At 41.7% G+C, this 22,785-nt stretch overlaps 2 protein-coding genes across 2 annotated transcripts in view; both read right to left on the bottom strand.

Moving 5' to 3' along the window:
- The window catches only part of LOC133404744 (heterogeneous nuclear ribonucleoprotein U-like protein 1), a 64,414-nt gene that overhangs the window by 24,453 nt on the left and 17,176 nt on the right, over positions 1–22,785 (bottom strand). Inside the window, 5 exon segments of the mRNA XM_061680944.1 lie at positions 4,110–4,373; positions 4,446–4,558; positions 6,450–6,549; positions 6,834–6,973; positions 7,048–7,121. Coding sequence (XP_061536928.1) covers positions 4,110–4,373; positions 4,446–4,558; positions 6,450–6,549; positions 6,834–6,973; positions 7,048–7,121 — 691 coding nt within the window.
- Positions 10,215–17,069, bottom strand: LOC133404747 (piggyBac transposable element-derived protein 4-like). The gene is made up of 4 exons (XM_061680952.1): positions 13,558–17,069; positions 12,198–12,248; positions 12,060–12,112; positions 10,215–11,974 (listed from the first exon to the last, which is right to left on the bottom strand). The coding sequence occupies exon 4, from the start codon at positions 11,859–11,861 to the stop codon at positions 10,371–10,373; it is 1,491 nt and encodes a 496-aa protein (XP_061536936.1). The 5' UTR covers positions 11,862–11,974; positions 12,060–12,112; positions 12,198–12,248; positions 13,558–17,069; the 3' UTR covers positions 10,215–10,370.

Genomic DNA, 22,785 nt, shown 5'->3' with positions numbered 1-22,785 from the left:
TGTGCTTTCTATAATGCCTAACATGCCACAAGATGGCGCCGAAGCAAAGTGGAATGTAGTAGTGGTTAGTGTCAAGCATTTGAAGCGATCCTTCTCAACAGAGAAACAAGCTTTGTATGTCAGCGAGGAGCCAATTTTAGCCTGGGTTGTTCTAAATTACAGAAAGTCTTCGCCGCATGCGTACTTCTGGTGCATTTTTTTCAAAAATCAAATCTGGAAGCCATTTATTTGTTAGGATCATGTTGTAAGGTGTTTTGAGACCATATTTTGTGGTATACTTACAGATAAAAAACATTTCTAGGGGAGGGCATCAATTATTTGATTTTTTTCCGGAATTTATGACAGGGCTCAGTCTCTAGCCCCAGCAAATGGGTTTAACTGGTATTTTATTAGTCGCAGATTGTCTTGTTGGGGTGGTTTAATATTTGCATGAATGTATTGAATGTGATCACAGTCAAATAGGACTCCCAACCAGTGTCCAATGACGTGACGCTGCTCCAACCGGTGTAATGGCAGTCTTGTCACAGCACACTCGGAACTCGTTTTGTTGTTTGTGTGTATTTTCGCTTGGTAATGTCACTCCATGTTCGGCAAAACCTTCATAAAGTCGTCAGGACCTTCTGAGTTGGATTACACCGCAAAAGGACTATTACCGGAGGCGAATTAACACTGCAGCGCCGGAGCCATGCAGGCGCGCCAGCACGGCATTGTTTTGTATGTATATAAAGTTGTACAACTATATACAATATATGTATACTAGATACAGTCAAAGAAAATTACACCACCCTTTTTTATTGTTCATTTTAATGCCTGGTACCGTTAAATGCATTTAATATGAAAAATAAATAACCTTAATTGTATTATTAAATATGATTTTGGTTTTTAATCAGGAAAACCATAGAAAAATGCTAGAGGTAGATATCAGCTCTCAAATTACTCGAGCTATTTTCCTTGTCATCGTTGTATTTGCCCAAACAAATGTACCTTTAGTTGCACAAGGTATTCAAAATGAACAAGTAACTAAAGTAACAAGGGATCTAATATTTTCTCCATGACTATATTAATTATTTATATTGATACGTATTTTATTTTACTCATAACTAGGGTTGGGCATCAAGAACCGACTGGAACCGGGACTAACGTTCCTGTTCTCCCGGAATTGTTCAAATGTAAAAATTTCAGTTCCCAATTTTGATGCCTAGTCCTCCGGCCGCGAAGAAGTGGCAAAAACCAATGAAGAACGCACACGAAGACGTGCTTGTGCCCAACGGCGGCGGCAAACAAGTGTGTCTTAACTTTTGTTAAAATTAATGACCAATCGCCTCAGTGCAACACTTAAGAATAAGATTATATTGTGCAAAGAAGGTTTTCACGATATGTAGCGTCTGACGCGCTCCGAGCTTCAGCCTACACCGTGCGGAGCTTTAGTGAAGTCAACTCTCAGTCAATTCGGTGAGTGAAACAATAAAATACATCTATGCCAACATTGAGACAGCGAACAAGGTAAACAGTTGCTTACTCTTTTGCATTGATGGTTTTCAGCATTTATTTTAGTATTCAAACCAATGTAAAAGCCGATGACAGAAAAATAAGCTTAAAATTGAGCTAAAACTTCACCGTAGCAACTTTACATCACAATGAATTGGAACAAAATTCACAAACGTCTCACAGTATCACAAACACTAACCTTGTGCCTCTTGGGTGGGTAAGGAACTGAACCAATAATTACTAGAATTCGGTTCCATGCATTAAAAAAAAAACATTGGTGCCGTGTGAAGTTACTTTTCGTACCAAAATGTTGTGTTCCGGTGCGTACCCTTCAAATTAAAAGGCTACAAGCTGAAAACAGGAAGTTAAGTTAAAATTTGCACATATAAACCATTTGACATGATAAAACAGTCCCAAATCACGATTCTAACAATGCTATATTTAACTTTCAGCTGAAACAATTAATAAATAAAAAGTCAATTGGGCTAGTTCTACACACCTTTTAGTTCATACAGTTGGTACGGAAAGTATCCAGATTCCCATAAATGTTTTATTTTATTTCATTTTTCACTCTGTTATATTGCAGCCATTTGCTAAAATCATGAGTTATTTTTTTCCTTCATTAATGGACACACAGCACCCCATAGTGACCCCAAATTTTTGCAGATTTATTAATCAGAATCATCTTTATTTGCCAAGTATCTCCAAAACACACAAGGAATCTGTCTCCGGTAGTTGGAGCCGCTCTAGTACAACAGACAGTCAATTTACAGAACACTTTGTAGACATAAAGACATTGACAAAAAAACAATTGTGCAAAAAGATGCAGAGTCCTCTAGCACTTACCTTCTCCAGAGTGCTCCGCACCTCAGTCTGTATACTTGTGGCTGATATTTCAGTTTTTCTTTTTTAATAAATCTGCAAAAATTTCAACAATTCCGTTTCTTTTCTGTCAATATGGGGTGCTGTGTGTACATTAATGAGGAAAGAAATGAACTTAAATGATTTTAGCACATGGCTGCAATATAGCAAAGATTGAAAAATGTAAGGGCGTCTGAATACTTTCTGTACACACTGTAGGTTTGATATTGATACTGGTTATAAAGAACCCAGAGTCTATTGTTCATTTTAGTCTATGCTGCGGGCTGCTAAGAAAATGGATGTTCATAATTTGGACACCCTTTATTTAAACCATGCAAACTTTTTTGACCCAGCCCCCTAAAAGAATTGTAATAGAGAATCGTTTGGAACCGGAATCACTCAAATTCAAACGATGCCCAACCTTACTCATAACTAATCCTCTATAAGCTTTTAGTGAGCTGTATTGTTGTATTTGACTGCATCTGACACCTCCCATTGTAAACAATACATTGTGCACCCACTCAGTGCAGTCCTGTTTTTCATTGCGTACGGAGCCACGACACATAAAATGTGGGCCTTTTGGTTCCACTTGGATAAGTGGTTTTCCTTTTGCATTTGGATGTTTTTTTATTCTTCTCGAACTCCCCGATTTCAGGAGTGGTTTCTGACGTTGAGTGTAGCCTGTATGCGGATTGGAGCGCTCAAGCTCGACTTGCGGGTGGTGGGCACCCGCGTGAATTCGTCCCATGCTATCGATGTCCTGCTGGTAACACTGAGGCTATGTTCACAGTGCAGGTCAGTTTAGATTTTTTTGCCCAATGTGCCGCATCTAATTTTTTTCATGTCAATGCGAACGGTACAATTCAGATTTTTTCATATCGGATCGAGGCCTCTTTCATATGTGGATATAAATCAGATACTGTATGTATGTGACGCGAGTGCAGTATGGACACTCGCGGGGCGCACATCCGACCCATAAGTCAAACGGTGTACAAACGTCACTCTGACAAAATGGAAGCACCACACAACGGCGACGGACAAAGGAGGAGAAAGCAGTCAATGACGAAAACATGATAAATGTTTAGAACAGAGGTGAAAGTAGTTATTTTTCTTAGTATTTGACAAATATCTACAAACGTTTTAGTTCAGTCCCAAGGTTCACTTGGAGTAACCTGGCCGATGCAACATCCTGTTTTCAGCTATTGTCTCTTCACTCTAAACTACAAGTCCAATGTTTATGGATCCGTCACCCTTATATTTATGAAATATTAGACGCTGGACAAATGTTTTGCAGTTATTTTAAGTTTTAAAACGTCAGTTATTTTATTTTAAGTATTTTAAGTTTTAAAACGTTTTTAAAACTATAGCTATTAGAAATAAAACATCCAAAAGAATTAATATATTCAATATATAAACTAAATAGTTTTATATAATGGATTATTCTGAATTGATCATTATCAAAATAAAATTTTCAGTTTTCACAGTCTGCTCACAACCTCGGACAGTTGCACCACCTAACATTTTAGGGGTTTGAGAGGATGAACAGATGTAATTATTTGAATTTACTGAAAAATATGAAAAATACATAGGATTTTTAGAATAAAGTGATGTCATGAAGAGAACTTTTTTTCAAATAATGGACTCTTGACACAAAAATATGCATGTCATTGACCCTTAAAACAATTATGTATCTCTGTTCGTCTATCTATACCAGTGACGTAGGACACCAATGACGACATATCGTTTTCATCCTGTCTTACCTCGCATTCGCCTTTGCTAGCAGGTCCTTTGGTGCCTCTGACCTTGTCCTCCAGGCCCACGCTGTGGATGTAGGTAAAGCCGTCAGGTGGGGGGAAGTAAGGCTCCTTCTGTCCAAAGTTGAACTCCACAGCGCAGTTCTTCACCAGCACATGGGGAAAGAGCGCGCGGCCCGCCAACGCCTCCTTGGTGGTCTTGAATGCTACACCCAGCGCCACACCATTCTTGGAGTATGCCATCTCAACTTCTTCACCTTGGTCAAAGTCCTGGCAACAGCACAGTGGATGTTAGCTTTTTGGATAAAGCTGCTGAGGTAAGGGGGTCAAACCTTCACTTACTATGTAACAGCCGATGACATCATTTTCCCCAAATTTCTCCCCATAGTTGGCGAATTTACAGTCCGACGATTTCTTTCCAGTTCCTCCATATCCGAAGGAAAAGGGCTCCTCTCCTAAAGCAAGAATTAAGGGCAGCTGTGATGACATATGTCACAGTTAAAATTTGCATTTTATGCTGATCAGCTGATTGGCTTTCATGTCATAATTCCCCGATCCGACCGATGTCTACAAAAGACATTTAACTCCGCGTCGCCGTCGCTTATGAATCCAAAAGCTAGTTTATTTTTAGCCTTGTCACGTGTCTTGTGGCACAATACTGTAACTAACAGGCAATAAAGTTTTTTTTAATCTTGTGTGTGGGACTTTTTTGCGGTGTCTCAGACAAACAACGCGCAAGTTATTTGCACAACTGAAGTACGTCGTGAGGAATGTCATCTAAATGCTTCAACACAACAAATTTGATCAGGCACCTAAAGAATTCACATAAGGAAGGGAACGCAACGTGGAGAAAAAAGAAAAAGACGGGGAAAAAAAGGAAAAGGCAAACAGGCGCAAACTCTGGACAACACCCATCCATATAGCCGGGACAGTGAGAAAGTTAAGGCTTCTTTATACTCGCGCGGACGGCGACCACGCTGACGTAACTGCGGCTGTCCCACGTATAGTTTGCCTTTATACTCGAGCGCAACCTACGCGTGCAGTTTTGAAAATGTACTGCCGTTCACCTCCAAGTCTGGGGTGTCGCTACGACTGGCATTGTCTAGAACACCACATGGAGGAGTTTCCTATGGATTTTTTTGGCCATTTCCGGTAGCAGTTTTTTTTTTTTTTTTTTTTACTTTCCTTTCAGTAACAAGGAACAAAGCAACAACAATTGCGACCGTGGAACAGTGTTTGCTAGAACAAATGGACCTAGATGACCAGATGATACGTTTAATTATGCTGCAAAATCGATCAAGAAGGCAGCGGCGTAGATGGTATGTAGAACCAAGGGGCACGCTGAGTACGTCATCACAGCATGGGACTAAAGCGGACCAATCACGAGGTGATCTCCGCGGCATTTGACGTGGGCGCGTCAAGCTACGCAGAGGGGGCTTGCGGGGCAATTAGTCAGTCACGCGATGCGGTCTTTGTTGGCCGCGCGCGACCGCGGGAGGATAAAGAGGCCTTTAGAGTAAGCATGTCATTATCAGTATTTATTAAAGTAATTCAATTGCAAAATAAAGTAATTTAATTACAGTACGTTAGCACCCATTATTTCTGTCATGTGTTGATTTGATCTAAACTGATGTCAGTCGGGCGGCACGGTGGACGACTGGTTAGAGCGTCAGCCTCAAAGTTCTGAGGACCCGGGTTCAATCCCCGGCCCCGCCTGTGTGGAGTTTGCATGTTCTCCCCGTGCCTGCGTGGGTTTTCTCCGGGCACTCCAGTTTCCTCCCACATCCCAAAAACATGCATTACTTGGGGACTCTAAATTGCCCGTAGGTGTGTCTGTGAGTGTGAATGGTTGTTTGTTTGTATGTGCCCTGCGATTGGCTGGCAACCAGTTCAGGGTGTACCCCGCCTCCTGTCCGATGATAGCTGGGATAGGCTCCAGCACGCCCGCGACCCTAGTGAGGAGAAGCGGCTCAGAAAATGAATGGATGGATGATGTCAGTCGCCAATCCTTGAATGCCCCCTAGAAGTCATTGATGTTTTCACTTTTGTCTAAAATGCTAGAGAATAATTATGAGCTGGGATGGGCTCCAGGACCGCTCTGACCCTAGTGAGGATAAGCGGTACAGAAAATGGATGGATGGATAGATACTGTACTCAGTATACAGTACACAACTATATACAATAAATGAACAAGTCATGTAAATGGACAAATTGCTCCATCTTGTGATCGGTTATAGTTTTTTTAAAAACTTGATTGGTGATTGGACCCAAAAATCCTGATCGTGTAAAGCCTAGTCACAGTAAAGGTGTCTTTTTGAGGTCTATTTTCAATCCCCATGCTCTCACCAAGCTGTGTGCTGCAGTGGTTGAGGGACCATCCGATACGGACCACATGCGGGTCCGGTTCCGAACTGGGAAGGTGCTTGACGGGAATTTCCTCATTAATCTGAAGAAAAACACATACAGTAGGTCGAGTCATAAACAACACTGGCTTTTCTTGTTTATCAGAGACAAGAGCCAACTCTTGCATATTCACAGTTCGACATTTGCAAATTCACCTATTCACAGACTATCTTTTGGAATCTACCCTGTTATTTTTAGGCCAAAGCCATGTCTAATAGAACTATCTTGTGTACTCGTAAATGCCATCGAAATTAAGTTGCCTATTTAAGAGATACGACAAATTCAGATATTTTTTTTTTTTAGCAAAAGTGATGTGGTCAAAATTACCTTCATCTCGTAGCACACGCGCCCACAGGTGACCCCGTGGGTGGCCCGTGCGCCCGCCCACAAGTAGGCGAACCCTTCGATAGTCAGCGGGTAGCCGCTGTAGCGATCCCGGGACACTTTGAAGTGTAAATCGCAGTTGTCTGAAACCAAGACAAAGACAGTTAGTATATCCAAGAAAAAAATATATATATTTAGAGTCCATCTTCACACTTACATGTGTCGATAGTAACAAGTGTGTCATCAATGTTCTCTTCCTCGTCTTCTGCGGGCGGCTGTGGTGTGCGAGACCTTAAGAACATCGGCAGAGAACAAGGTAAAGGTTAAACAGATTGCAAAAAGGAACATTTACTCAGCTGCCAGCCATTTTAGAGAATTTTGACTGACCTTTCAAGACCCACAGACTACACAAATTATTTTTAATTCATTTTGAGAAACCGTAGAGAATATTGTTATACGGTTATCTATACACCAAATCTACCAAATGAAAGATTAGGCTCCCTTCTTTCACCAGGAAAAAGAAATTATGTTTAGTAAATAGCAGTAAAGCAGTAAGTTTTGCTAAATTGTGTAAATCTTTCCCAGAAACCTAATTTTAAAAAGGGGAAAACGTTTTTTTAAAACGAAACAATATGAAGCAGTGATTTTGATGCAAATATTTTCTGCTTTTGTGACAGCCTTGAAATTTGAAGAGTGGTTCAATTCTATGAAGCATCTAAAACAACATTTAGGAGTGGCTTTTGCCGATCATGTGCCATGAGTGACGCGACTCACCGGAGGGAGATGACTGTCATAAACTCAAATTGTTTAGTGACTTTTTACATGGCGAACTGTGTCCTCGTCGTACGTCTTTGTTGTATGTCACATTTATGATACACACATTCTGCCAACTATAACGACACACACTGTGAAATCCATACATAGACATTATCTATCCATCTATTTTCCGTACCGCTTATCCTCACTAGGGTCGCGGGCGTGCTGGAGCCTATCCCAGCTGACTCTGGCCAAGAGGCGGGGTACACCCTGAACTGGTCGCCAGCCAGTCGCAGGGCACATATAAACCAACTATTCGCACTCACATTCACACCTATTGTCAATTAAACAACCTGCCACACGTTTTTGGGATGTGGGAGGAAACTGGAGTGCCTGGGGAAACCCCACGCGGGAACAGGAAGAACTCCACACAGGGGAGGCTAGATTTGAACCTGGGTCCTCAGAACTGTGAGGCAGATGTGCTAACCAGTCAGCTACTGTCACGCCCACATTATGTGTATAAAATACTGCCATCTACTGGCAGTTGTGCGTCATTAACAGTCTGCCAGTTCGAGGAGAGGAGCAGACTCCGGCACCCCTCCCTGTCAAAAACTAGTTTACTCGTTTCTGGTACTAAATGAGTTTAAGCTTGAAATCCATTCTGCAATCTGCAAATTTACAGAGAGCTTTTGATTTCAGACATGCAAACACCAAAAGCATGAAAAACGTGACAAAAAAATAAATAACATAACGGGATCTAGGGGGATACCCCAGGCCCCTGCAGATACTTTTTTTGATTGTAAATAAATAAGCAATCTGGAAGACTATGGAGAGTACAGTAAGGCAAAATTAATATTTTCTTCACACAGGAAAAACATTTATTTACACCACTCAAGTACATGATGATGTACAAATTTAACAAAATTAAATATGTCTCATTTCTTTGCTTTGGCCTCCAACTTGATGGAGGCCCATCTCCACCTGCACCCGATGCCTACTTAAAGCCGTGCCACAGGAATAGCCTGCTCCTCTTTAAGCACTCTCATTCTGGAAAAGAATTTACTAAAATCATTGTCTGTTTCACTTCATTTTTTACTATTAACAACTTCAAAGGCTAATCCCAAATGCATCCTCCAGGAAAATATTAAGTACAGTATTTTTCTGTCTTTATTGGCCATTTTTGAATTTTAAGATAGTTCATTCTGTTGTGACATAATCCTCGACATCGCTCCGTTGCTTAATACATTGAACATTAACATCCGTAAACTAATTTGATAATTGTAGGCGCATTTCCTAATTGATACAAGACGTACTAGCGGATCAGCTCTTGTCGCCGATGTTACGTGTGCTTCGCGTTTCTGCTGGGACCGCAACCAGGTCCATGACTGGCAGCACCTTAACGTGAAAATACAAAAGACCAGTGCAACAAATACAACACGGGCTGATCTGATAGGCAAAAATGTTGGCTGAAAGGTAAGAGTAGCAATAGAGGATGTCTGCTCCAGAGGTGGATAGAGTAACCAAATATTGCACTCAAGTAAGAGTAGTTACTTGACAATAATGTGACTCAAGTAGTCCTCCAAAAAAATTACTAGAGTACGAGTAAAAGGTACACAGTGAAATAATTACTGAAGTACTGAGTAAATAGTGAGGAACTTCTGATTTATTTTAACCACAGCATGAACATCAATAAAAGTAAAATAAAATGTGCAAATTCTGATATTGCTGTGCATGTGTGTATGCACAGCAAAAACTACAACAAAACATCCGCAATTGCCTGCAAGCTGTCTCATGTTATAAGAGGGCCGAAATATTCACGTTTGGGCAGACAGTGTCAGAAAAATAATACAATACATGAAAGGTATTGAGTTTGTTCGTCGAAATGTAAACAAGTTGCACGCCGTTGCCTTCATGGTAACGACGACCTTCCCAACATGGTGGCCACGCAGCTACGACGATCAGCCGGGCTGGCTTATCTAGTGTTAATACAGACGCCCGGAAAGCCCAATAGAAGATGTGTGACTTTCTTGTATAGTTTGATTGGTGAACTAGACTTAAACGTCACTAGCTCTTAAAAACAGCGCACAATGTGGAAGTCAAAGTCGTAGTCTCGCGCACTGAATTTGATAAGCAATATTTGAATAGAGAGCGACATTTAGATCATTGTAGCGGAGTAAAGGTACCATTACTTTTTAACTACAGAAGTGGCGGAGGTGTTTTTTTCTGGTCTTGCCAACTCCTGTGACTTATCCAAAGCAGGTCCCGAGCGCACAGGGAGAACCCCAGGCCGATGTGCGCGCACATTAGTCTGCCGGAGTAATATTCAGAAATTACATCAGTGTGTGGATGGTGGATGTGTGGAATGGATCTTGCTGCCAGCGTTCAAGGAGTACGAAATACCCTGTGACCACAGCTACCCCCCCCACCCTCAGAAAAAAACTCAGATCTATTTGATTCATGTAAATGGCCTATTTTGAGTTCAGAACAGCGAATTTCACCGAAAGGAGACTGATTTGCATGAAGGAAATCACCCAAGCAGGACAGTGACGCCAATATTTTTCGCATTTGTGACACCTCAAACATCTGAACATTGGTGTCCTCTATAAAACAAAAAAAAACACTAAGGGCTTTTGATGGCAACATTTATTTACAAAACTATGCAAAACATTTACACAAAAAAAATTATGAACTTTTTAGTAAATCAGAGTTACCATATGTATTGTGTCACAGCTATATTAAATTATTATTATTATTATTTTTTTTAAAAAGCGTGTTTTCTCACCCCTACACAGAATAGTTCAATTTAGTGTGGTAATCTGTGAAACATTCTACTGCATGCAAGGGCACACAACAGGAAGCACACCACAATCTAGTATCGCTGCGCTTTCCCCTACGTGCGCAGACCCTACAACCCCTTGTTGGTCTTAACTTCTTGCCAACCGGCATCAGGTATTCGAGTCTGTGTTTGCCAAGCTGTCCATCTAGCCTGCTATCTGGGTCAGTTTTATATGGTGCCCTTGTAGAACGCCGACCTCCCTCCAAGTCCTCACCCTTTTGAACTGCAACTTCCTTCTCCTTTTTTACCTGCACCCCCACATGTCGCTTTACAGTCCACGACTTCACTACACTGCGCATGAACTCCAAGAGGGTTTTCAACTCCCCTGGGTTTCTGGCTCTGTAGAGGACATAGGCGTTAAACATACACAGTTGAAACAGATAGGCTACAAACTTCTTGGACCAATTCAGTGACCTTCGGATGAAAGGATAGTATGCAATGTTTTGGTCCAAACTATCCACTCCATGCATGGAAGAGTTATATGCAACAACACACTCTGGCTTGAACTGACAACCCTTGTCTTTGCGTCCCTTCTGCAACACCTTAACCTTCTGCATCCTATCTTGGTGGTAAGTTGTCACCATCCTCACCAACTGTTTGTCCTGCCAGACTACGACCATTACTCTCTCATTGTGTCGCACAACTTTCCCCCCCGCCCCCAACTCATACTTTGTCATCTCGCTAAAGATCTTAGGTTCACCCCTATTCTTCCTCAATGTCCCACAGACGTTGGTTTCTGCTCCCAGTAAAAGCTCACAGAGTGGTACAGAATTGTAGGAATCGTCCATATACAGTGTATAACCATGACCGGCCAGACGATCAAGTAGAGAGAACACTATCTCCGACGTAGTACGAGCTTCCCCGACATCAGGCTGCATATTGAAGCAGTACCCTGTGGCAGAGTCACAAAGTATGTAGGATTTGATTCCATATTTCACAGGCTTTTTTGGGTTGTACACTCTGAACGATACACGCCCTCGCCACAGCATCATACCCTCATCAATGCAAATGTTTTGCCCCGGTTGATACATCTCCTTGAACTTTTCCACAATGTATTCAAACACTGGACGGATTTTGTACAATTTGTCAGCGTCATCCTGTGATGCGTTATTGTTGTAATGAAGGAACTGCCAGATAATCTGAAATCTGTTCCTTGACATGGTCTGGCTGAAATGGGGTGTTGCGTCTACCTCATCCACACTCCAGTACAGTCCAATGCTTGGCTTTTTGACATAACTGGTGAGAAAAGTGAGTCCAAAGAAAGTTTTCAGCTCTGGGACTGACACCGGTTTCCACGCATGTACTCTGCTATGTGGCAGAGTCTTAGACTGTGCTTGAAAATACTGAGTCGCATACAGGTTGGTCTGATCCGCAATACGTTGGAGCAGCTCGTCAGTTAAGAAGAGCTCCAGAAAGTCAGCTGGCAGCTTGGAATCCATCTCTGCGGCAGCACTCCGGGGTCCAGGGGTTGCAGTAAAGCATAATTTATTTGGTTGCCAGTCAGCTTCATACCAGTCACAATCTTCCACATAATCTCTGCTCCATCCCTGACCTGTAAATTGTAGAAATTTTAACAATTACCATAAAAATACCTTTAAAAAAATTAATGCAGTGTGATGTGGAGAAATACTTTTTACCTTCCTCATGACTCCTAACAGGAATGGGAGTGGAATCTCTGCTTGAAGCAGGACTTGCAAATTATACAAATATATAAAATTACCTTTTTTCTTTTCTTATTGCACTGTGACGTGGAGAAAAAAAATACTTATTTTTACCTTTCGTCTTCAGACTGCCAGCTGGAGAGCGATCCCTGCAGGGTACACGATCTGTAATATGGAATAGTTCACATTAGAACTGGTGTGGGACTAAATTGCTTTCATTTGACATGACTGAAGGAGGAGAGAAGGGGTGATTGTTTTGATGGCTCAAATCAATGCAATGGACTCTATGCACGCAGCACTTCTGGGTTTGGGTTAAACACAGTACATTCAGTTCCATATGTACTTACACATGCAGAGCTTAATTTTTAAGACACGACTCAAATTTGTTTATACAGGTACATCTCAATTAATTTGAATGTATCAAAAGATCAATTTGGTTACGGTTCAATTAAAAAGTGAAACTCATTATGGAGATGCAGTACACGCATTCAGTTATCGATCAATTTCATTTTTTAGTATACAGGTATAATTATGATAGGTTACAGCAAACAAAACTCCAAATTTACCATCTCTAGAAAATAAATGGTGTAGCAAATGAAAGAAAACTATTTTTAATGTAGAAAGTAGGCAGGAATTTGCCCTCTAAAAAGTATTTTCCCAAGGTTTAATGAATGTATATAATGCTTGAGTACTGAAATTGACTTTTCTACAGTATTATAATTTATTGAGATGTACCTGTAGAACATTGAAAAACAACAGCTGTAACAAAGTGCTGTACATAAAGATTGAACATAAATAGAATAGAAATCCTTTATTGCCATTGTATGGTGCAGATACAACGAAATTTGGTTTATGAGGGAAAAAAAACAAAATGACAGGCATATACTACTGGCAGGATCAATGTTCTCACAACTCGAGAGTTTCTCGAGCCCCATGACTGGAGCTTTGTGACGGGAATGACTGGCTTGGCCAGCAGGAGCCGAGCAGCGCCGAGCGGGGAAGGAGACGGAGCTTCGACCACCGACGACTCTTGCTGCGATGGTGAAATTGTCTCGGTGAATGTTAACTTTCCATCTCCTTTGCAGTACCAGGTCACTGTTAAACGTGTAAAAATAAAAGGCCGAGTTCAATTGCTGAACATAAGGGGCGGTACACCGCAGTGTTGGATGAAGGAGCTATCCCTTTTTCTTTAAAAAGTAAAAACTTTTAATAAAATTTCGACCTTGAAACAAACCAGCACGGAACTAATGAATGTACCTATTACATAACTCCACGTTATCACATTTAACGAACGTTATTTTTCTGTCAGATGGCGTCACAGTATTTTTAAACATACGGTCGGGTCAGTGGTAACTCATGCCACCTAACCTTTTTAACCGTAATTGCTTAATATGTTACTGTGCATATGGTCCATTACCCCTTCTTCCTCCTTATCAAAGCAATACAATTAGCTAGCTAGCAAGTTATGGCTTACCTTAATGTCTTTCTTGAGCATCAAGAGATGAGGCTCCTCTGCTCTGTGTTGATCCAGATGGTAACCACTCATCTGAGGAATCTGGGTCAGGTTCGCTGAATTCCTTTGACCCGGATTTGTCAGTGGTAAAAGGCAGCGTGAGCTATGCTGACTCTCACCGCTTGGCCCTGGTTGACCACGTTTCCCCCCCCACCTCCTTAAAGATTAAGCTCGTCTCTCACTCTAGCCTTTAAACCTCTCATTGACTAGTCTGTATTTCATGGCGGTCTGGATGGCACCACGCTGGCTCTCACGGTGAGTAATGGTACTACTTGCAATTGTTGGCGTATATATATTTGTTTAACCTTTACCCATCCAGGTAAGGCATTTGAGAACAGATCCTCTTTTACAATGCTGAGATGGCTGCAGACAGCAGAGTAAAACAAGACAAATATCCAGTGCGGTGCGCTGTGTTGGTCATTTTGAGTATGTGAACGGCCATTTATCGCGGGGGGTTTGTTCCAGACCCACTTGAAATCAGTGAATATCCATCACACAGACCACATGGAAAAAAAACAAAAAAACAATTGTTTGATCCCTCCCACACAGCTTTTAAACAACATGGAACAATGCAAACAAAACTTGCATGCACAAAAGGTAACAAAAATACTGTACGAATGTAATGAGAGAGAAACATTTTGAGCTCAGTATGAGGTTAGGGCCGGGAAATTAATAGTTTGTCTCGTCGTTTATACCGCCCTCCTCCCCCAAATATATATACATTTTAAATCTTCGCGGCTTTTGTAGTTCAAAGCATTTCTGTTTCGACTGTAATGGCTGCAAACTAGAGGTTGCGTGGTAAACCGGTACTAGTAAAGAACAGCAATAAATCAGTCAAAAATGAAGCAATATCAGGTGATTTCTGTACTGCGCTAAAAACCGTCTGTTGAAAGTGGGCATAGTTCTAAATTAATCCCAAATATATTTGTGTTAATTTATTTAAAATTTTGAACATTTCAAAAGGTCTACTAAAACAAAGGATTGATACTGTTTAGGGCTCTCACTATAAACTTTTTAGAATCAACTAGCCTATAGATATTGCATCGACTCACCAGGCAATCGCCTCGCCTCAAGGAATTTATTTTTTTAATTCTCTTTGAGGTATGGACTTCTATCCTTTAACTGCATACGTTGGCAATGAGTGTATGCTATGAAATGTGTTGTGCAAAATGTGAGTTGAAATGAAGTACTGTACTGTCTTATTACTACCAACTTTCTGCACATATATCAATGCGTAATTGTCTGTAGGCAAACGAGACAACAGTACGTTCTAACTAGCGATGGTAGGGTTACAATACAGTCTAAGTTATAACTAGTGATTGTAGGCTATTTTACATTACATTGACTAAAAAGTAGGGGGGGGGGGGGACATTACCTTAGTACGGCGTGAAGCTCGTCCAACGCGTGTGAATGTCTTTCCAAAGCAGCTGTGTAAAGTCCACCTCTGCATTTGCAGTAATTGTAACCACTTTTTTTTCATCATTATTCCAAAAGTTGGACATCCTCGGTCTAACGCAGTGTATTCCAGCAGTGGTCCCAAGTTCCCAACCATAGATATGAAGACTAAATATGTCAGAGCCCGGTAACAGCTTGACTCTCGTGCCTACATGGCGGCCATGTTGGGGAGGTAACGATGTTGCGTGCGTTTACAAGTACATTAACGTCCACAGCTCTAGACATGCCTACGTGGCGGCCATGTTTGGGAAGTCTGCAACAAATGTCTGTGCGAAAACATGGACAGTAACCAAACATGTTTCCAGGCAGTTCAAATTGGTTCCTGGTGGCGCAAATCTGCTTTTAATGATAATTTCTTATTGCTTTGAGGCAGAAATTTTTGCTTCAACCAATTTTTTGGGTCGACTCGGCAGATTTGTTTTCCCAGCCCTAATGGTGTTGAAAGGGACATTCCCGCCATGTTTTTGCACTTTTATTTCCACATCTGTCAAGAAAATCAATTTTGTGTTGGAAATAAAATTCAATATAAAATTAGATTTGAATAATGTAATTTGGCATTTGTTTTTAATTGGAGGGAGGGGGTGTAAAGGTTGAAATCTGATTTTTGTGAGAAAAAATAAAAGGTTTTACTGTAAAGCCATAAATGGAGAAAAAGTTACAAGTAATGATGATGATGAATTGCAGTGGTACATTGACTTACGAATTTAATTCGTTCCATGACCAAGGTCGTAACTGAATTTACTCAAATAAATTTTCCATCTCGTCATGTTCTACATTTCTATTTTGTGAATGTACTTGTATAGATGCCTTGCATTCTATTTATATTATATATTTATATTTCCGATATTCACTGTTGCTCATGAAATGATTACATTTCTCCATTGTGTGACTAATAAAGGTGATCTTATCTTACAAATCTTTATTAATAATAATATACTTTTTGGCGGCACGTTAAACGACTGGTTAGCACATCTGCTTCACACTTCTGAGGACCCAGGTTGAAATCCCGGCCCCGCCTGTGTGGAGTTCACTTGTTCTCCCCGTGCCTGCGTGGGTTTTCTCCGGGTACTCCAGTTTCCTCCCACATCCCCAAAACATGCGTGGTAGGTTGAAGACTCTAAATTGCCCGTAGGTGTGAATGTGAGTGTGAATGGTTCTGTATAAGTGCCCTGCGATTGTATTGGCTGGCGACCAGTTTAGGGTGCTCACAACCCAAGAGAGGATAAGCGGTACAGAAAATGGATGGCTACTTTTAAACTGACCCCATTCTCAGATGACATCTCCAGTAACGTATTAATTCATTTTTGGTTCAGGTGTCTTGTGAGGCCGCAAATTATTTTACATTTTACGTCTTTTCCTACCCACTCCTCGCCCTCCCTTCATGATAACGTAAATATGTGTAAGAAGTGTAGTTTATTCGCTACCATGGAGGCGATGATTGATGACTCGAGAACTTTCGCCTCCATGGCTTGGAAGCGTGATAAAATAGCATCCCCTTGTGCTGTCGAATCATGCTCTAAAGTTTCGGTGTGGGTGAAGTAATTTAATTAAAGTAAGTTACACCCATTAATTCTGTCATGTTGTAATGTTGGTTTGACCTGACTGATTAGAATACGTGACCTGACTAGAGGAGTGATTTCAAACCTTTATGGAGCCAAGGAACATATTTTAAAATTTAATAATCTCACGGCACACCAACAAACAAAAAGTGAATACATTAATTACTGTATGTACTTCCTGCCATCTAATAGAAGACAATTCATTTGTTCTGTCTGTCACTATGCCTCACTGGCATAAATAGATGAACAAAGATAAATTTTTGTAAATATAATTTTTGGAGCAATTAAGTACACAAGTATATACAGTAAATGAACAGGTCATTTAAGTAGACCCATTGCTCCATTTTGTGATTGGATCGGTTACCTTTTTTTTTTTAAACTCGCTGATCGGCCCCCCAAATCCTGAACATGTAAAGCCTACCATATTTTCGCGACCATAAGGCGCACCATATTAAAAGGTGCAGTCTCAGTTACGGGGTCTATTTCTGTATTTAACGCATACCTAAGGTGCACCGTATTATTGGGCGCAGGCATGGTAAAACATACTGTAGCATGCATGCACGCGAAAACGTACGTTAGCATGGTTTTTAAAAAGGGCAGTGGGAGCAAAACTGAGTTCGGTTGTACTTTATTGAAGTATTTAACAATGTAAACAGTGAGTTTGGTTGTACTTTATTGAAGTATTTAACAATATACTCACGTTATTTTTGATCAATCCTCATCCACAAATCTGTCAAAGTCCTCATCTTCTGTATCCGAAATGAACAGCCGGGCAAGTTCTCCATCAAACATGACGGGTTCCCTCTCGTCATTGTCTGAGTCAGTCTCGTTGCCGGGGGGCTGCTCAGCAATGATGCCGGCTTTCGCGAAAGCTCGGACAACAGTCAAAGCAGATACCTTAGCCCAGGCATCCACAATCCATTCACATATGGTGGCGTAACTCGCCCGGCGCTGCCTCCTAGTCTTAGTAAAGCCATCTGTCATCCATCGCTCCCACGCCACTCGCAGCTTCACTTTGAACGCCCTGTTTACACCGATGTCCAGCGGTTGGAGTTCCTTCGTCAAGCCTCCTGGAATGATGGCAAGCTCTGAGTTCATTTGCTGCACTCGGTTTTTCACAGCGGCTGAGAGATGGGCGCGCATGGAGTCACGGATCAACAGGGACGGTGACGCGTGGAAAAAAACATCCGGTCTCTTTACGTACACCTCACTCAGCCACTCCCTCATTTTCTTCTCGTCCATCCAGCCCTTTTGATTGGCCTTAACGATAACTTCGGCTGGAAACTTTTCTTTAGGCAGCGTCTTAACTGATAGCTTGTAGTTTAAACTGTGCTTCGTAAGCGTCTCTCTTCGTAGATGCCATTTTCAGGGTTCCTTAGCCAAACCGATGTTTTGCACAATGCACATACGGCACTATATACCTACTGGGGGCATGCCTTTAGCGTCCTCTTTCACGCGCACCCTGTACTGTATCACCCAATCAAACTTATTGCGATGTTTTGACACTACATGACATGATAGCTTAGCGTCATGCTTTTCCGTATGTTCCTACCCAGCATGGTAAGAAGTGTATTTCATTCGCTACCATGGAGGCGATGATTAGGTACTTACAATGCGTTGACACTAGACGCAAAGAACCTTTGCCTCCGCGGCTTAAAAGCCGGGGGCGAAATAATAAATTAGCGTGCCCCCAAGCAGCTTTAACGAGTCAGCATCCAGTGATTTCCGTAACAAAATATGGACGTTCCGTAACATTTGGCTGCTCTGTATTACCGTAATTTATCATGTCTAATGCGCAAAAAGCAAAATGTACTTGAATAATGCCATTTTACTTATTTTTTTTTTAAATTTGTGATCGATTAAAATCTGAAATCTAACTTTTGTGGGGGGGAAAATGCCCCCCCCCCCCAAACAAAAGTGATTCATAACATAGTTCAATTTCCCCTTGAGGGACACAAGTGCAATTAAAAAAAAAAAACACTCCATAACTTCAATGAAGATGAATAAGCTGTTCAGTGACTTAAGGCGATGACGACGAGGAGTACATACTGTACAGCTCAGTATCTTCACAGTTCTTTGTAAGGCACTTCTTCAGGAGGGGTATCTTGTTGCTACTGGATTTAAATTTCTGCTAAATGTGTCAACGTGTCTTTTGTCTTTCTTCGAATAATGAACATTGTTACAGGCAGTTGCCAGCATTCTTTGCAAGGTTTCTATAGACGTTAATAGCGCCATCAATGGTGTTTTGAAACTGTAACGCCCGGGACATTTGGGGATCCCAATCTTGTGCCATTCTCTGCAGTTGTTCGGCCACTCTCACAATTGTTGTCAGCCGTTCAAGTGATAGGCCGCAGTCGTCTTCCTCATCTGGATCCTCTTTTTCCTCCTCACTTGCACCATTTGTGAGTTCCATCAAGTCTTCGTCTGTTAGTGGACTTGAGTGTGTATTGATGAGGTCATTGATGTCCTTATGCATCATGTCATCGAAGCCTTCTCCTCCTAGCAGCTTAGCCAGTTTCACCGACTCATCTACTGCCAAATTAAAAATCTCTTCAGGAGAGAAACCTTCGTAGTCCTGGACACATTTTGGCCACAGCTTTTTCCAACAAGCATTTAATGTTTCCCTCTTTATCTCCTTCACAGACTTTTGGATATTTTGAAGACACGAAGCAATTGTGTAATCACACCAGCATGCCTTAAGCGTAACATTTTCATCAGAATCCATTGCTTCCACGAGGTGGTCTAGGATGTTGCGCGTGTACACAGCCTTGAATACACGCATGACACCTTGAGCTATTGGCTGAATCAATGATGATGTGTGTAGCGGGAGGAACTCTATCCGCACACCTTCGTAGGATAGGTCCAGCGCATGGCCCTCTGCGTTGTCTATCAGCAACAGCACCTTGAACTGTAGCCCAAGGTCAGCGAAGTACAACTTCACTGCCGGAATGAAGCATTGGTGGAACCATTTAGAAGTGAGGACTTTAGAAATGAAAGTCTTGGGGTTATGCATCCAATAAACTGGGAGCAGGTTTTTGGTTTTATTCTTCAGTGCCCTTGGGTTCTTGGACTTATAAATTAGTGCTGGCTTTATCATGTGGCCAGCAGCATTGCCGCATATTATCAGACACAATCTGTCTTTGTGAGCTTTGAATCCGGAGGCTCGGGCTTCCTCATTCATGACGAAAGTACGAGAAGGCATCCTCTTCCAATACAAGCCTGTTTCATCCATGTTGAAGACTTGTTCTGGCTTGTAACCACCTCCTTCGACAATTGTCTTGAAAGTCTCTGTGTACTCGTCTGCTTCCTGAACCACAGATTCGGCAGCTTCACCATGCAGGGAAAGGTTCTTGAGATTGAAGCGTTTTGTAAATCTAACAAACCAACCCTTACTGGCATAAAATTCAGTGGGGCTGGCTTTAGATTCCTTTGACGGTCCAGCTTGAGGTTCTTTGCATCCGTCAAGGTCATCCGCATCTCCTGCAAAGATGGCATAAAGCTGCCGCGCTTTCTCTCCGATGTTCATGTCCAAATTAACATTTTTTTTCCTGCAGTCAGTGATCCAGAGGGCCAACGCAGATTCCAGCCGAATAATTACTTTGTTTTGAGAGGTTACCACTCTTTTTGCTGATAGGTTATAGGAAACTGATGCGGTGGTTCTTATTTTCTTTTCATCTTTTTTTATGTAGCGTATCGTTGATTCGTTTAAACTGAAATGGCGGGCTACGGCGGCATAACTCCATCCTTCCTGAAGGATATCCAGGAGTTTTATCTTCTCCTGAATGGTCAGCATCTTCCTGTGGCGCTTAGGCACACTACCACAAGCCTTCGAAGGTGCAGGATGCTTGTGGGCCATCGTAGGGCTTAAAACGAAACAAAAAGTGATGATGCCGCCAGCTGTTCTGTCCGATATATCTCCAATCAGAGCCCAAGAGGATGAAAATCCCACGAGACTACCGTATTTTCACGACCATAAGGCGCACTTAAAAGTAATTTTTTATCCAAAATGGACGGGGCACCTTATAATGTGGCACGCCTTGTGTGTGCACAGAGTTCCAAAATCTATAAATGTTGTGTGATGAGCGCTCCGCTTGACTGACTGGGAGCATTTCCTTCCGACACGCTGCTTATACAGCGGTAAAGCGGACGTGGCTGAGGATAGCATGCGGATGTAAAAGGGGAAGGGTGCGCGTGAAGGAGGGCGCGATAGGCCCCCAGTAGGTACATAGCGCCGGCCAAGCCAGCCGCCCCTAATTTTGTTCATACTAGGCATTACGGTAACAAGTCGGCAACTCGCGGCGATAGCCACCTTCAAAATAAAAGCTTCCCAATAATATGGACGTCAATGCTCTTCGGTTAAGGAATGCAACCAGCAAGCAGCCGCAAGAGAATTCAAGATCAACGAATCCAAGTGGAGGAAGCAGGAAAACGAGCTTCGCCAAGTCAAGAAGACGAAGCTTGAGTTTCTGCGGAAAAAAATAAAAACAAAACGCAGAAACAAGGCGAGGTAGCCCGAGTTGGAAGACCACCTCGAGCAATGGATTAATGAACTCCAACCGCTGGGCATCGGTATAAACAGGGCGTTCAAAGTGAAGTGAGCGGCGTGGGAGCCATGGATGGCGAACATAGCTTTACTAAGACTAGGAGGCAGCACCGGGCGAGTTACGCCACAATTTGTGAATGGATTGTGGATGCTTGGGCTAATATGTCTGCTTGCACTGTTGTTCGAGCTTTCGTAAAAGCCGGCATCACTTCTGAGGAGCCACACGGCAACGAGACTGACTCGCCCCTGGCGTGTTTGATTGAGAACTTGCCAATCTGTTAATTTCGGATACAGAAGATGAGGACTTTGATGGATTTGAGGATGAGGATTGATAAAAAAATAACGCGAGTACATTGTTAAATACTTCAATAAAGTACAACCAAACGCAGTTTTGCTCCCGCTGCCTTTTTAAAAACATTGTTTTAGCGTGCATGCATGCTACCGTATGTTTTAAGATAGCATATGTTTTACCATGCCTGCGCCCAATAATACGGTGCGGTGCGCCTTACGTATGTGTTAAATACAGAAATAGACCCCGTAACTGAGACTGCACCTTTTAATACGGTGCGTCCTATGGTCGTGAAAATATGGTACTTAAATGTTCATATTATATGCATTCTGACTTTTTATTGGATTTTAATGACTATTTGGTTCTAATGTTAATGTAAAAAGTTGTTAAAACTCACAAAAATGGCTGCTATAAACCATAGATTCCCGCGATATTGATGGGATTTTCACGATAGAGAAGACGACATGTTTCATAAAAAATCCAGGAAATAGCAAGTCATGGTAGGTGAGCTGCAATATAATCAGAAGATACAAAACCCAATTCCAATGAAGTTGGGACATTCTGTAAAATGTAGAAACCAAAACTTTGCAAATCCTTCAACCTACATTAAATTGAATACATCACAAAAACAAGATATTTAATGTTCAAACTGATGAACGTTGCTTGTTTGCAAATATTCTCTCATTTTGAATTTGATGCCTGCAACGCATTTCCAAAAAGTTGGGACATGGGAAAGAATTCCACCTACAATGCTTCAACAATTAGTGTCCTCTGGCAGGGAGGTCTCACGATTTGTTTTAAAAACAATTCGATTTGTATCATGATTTGTGGTTGCCGATTCGATTCAATGACAATATTGGTTCATCTAGAACAATATGAAATCGATTCAGTGACTTTTTACCCAAAAATTCAGTCAGTGTGACTGTAATCATTACCTAGATACTGGACAGTGCAGGTGAAATCTCCTAAATTCCTTTTGTTTCCTGTAAATGTATTATCTAAAATTAATTATGGACATTAAAAAAATCTAGTAGATTTACGTAGCTCTGAGTAGCTGTTGTGCATCGGTTGTGTTGCAATATGTCCATGGGGGAATTGTGTACCTTGGCTCAAGCGTGTTCATCAATTTTTTAGCACGTGCAGTGATGAGAAGAACCCGGTTGAAATGTCTCACGAATTGACGTTTGCCTCGCTTGCTTCTTTGTTCCCAGTGATTGCACATCAATTTAGTGGCTTCAAGTTCCATATTACTTGCATACCCCAACTTGTAGACAACCGCGGTCAGCAAACAGATTTAAGCATGTCCATCGTGTTACCTCCTCGATTGTTTTTGATTACTGCAA

The sequence above is a fragment of the Phycodurus eques genome, chromosome 7, assembly GCF_024500275.1.
Source record: "Phycodurus eques isolate BA_2022a chromosome 7, UOR_Pequ_1.1, whole genome shotgun sequence".
Taxonomy (NCBI): Eukaryota; Metazoa; Chordata; class Actinopteri; order Syngnathiformes; family Syngnathidae; genus Phycodurus; species Phycodurus eques.
This window is presented reverse-complemented; position numbering and strand designations above follow the sequence as displayed.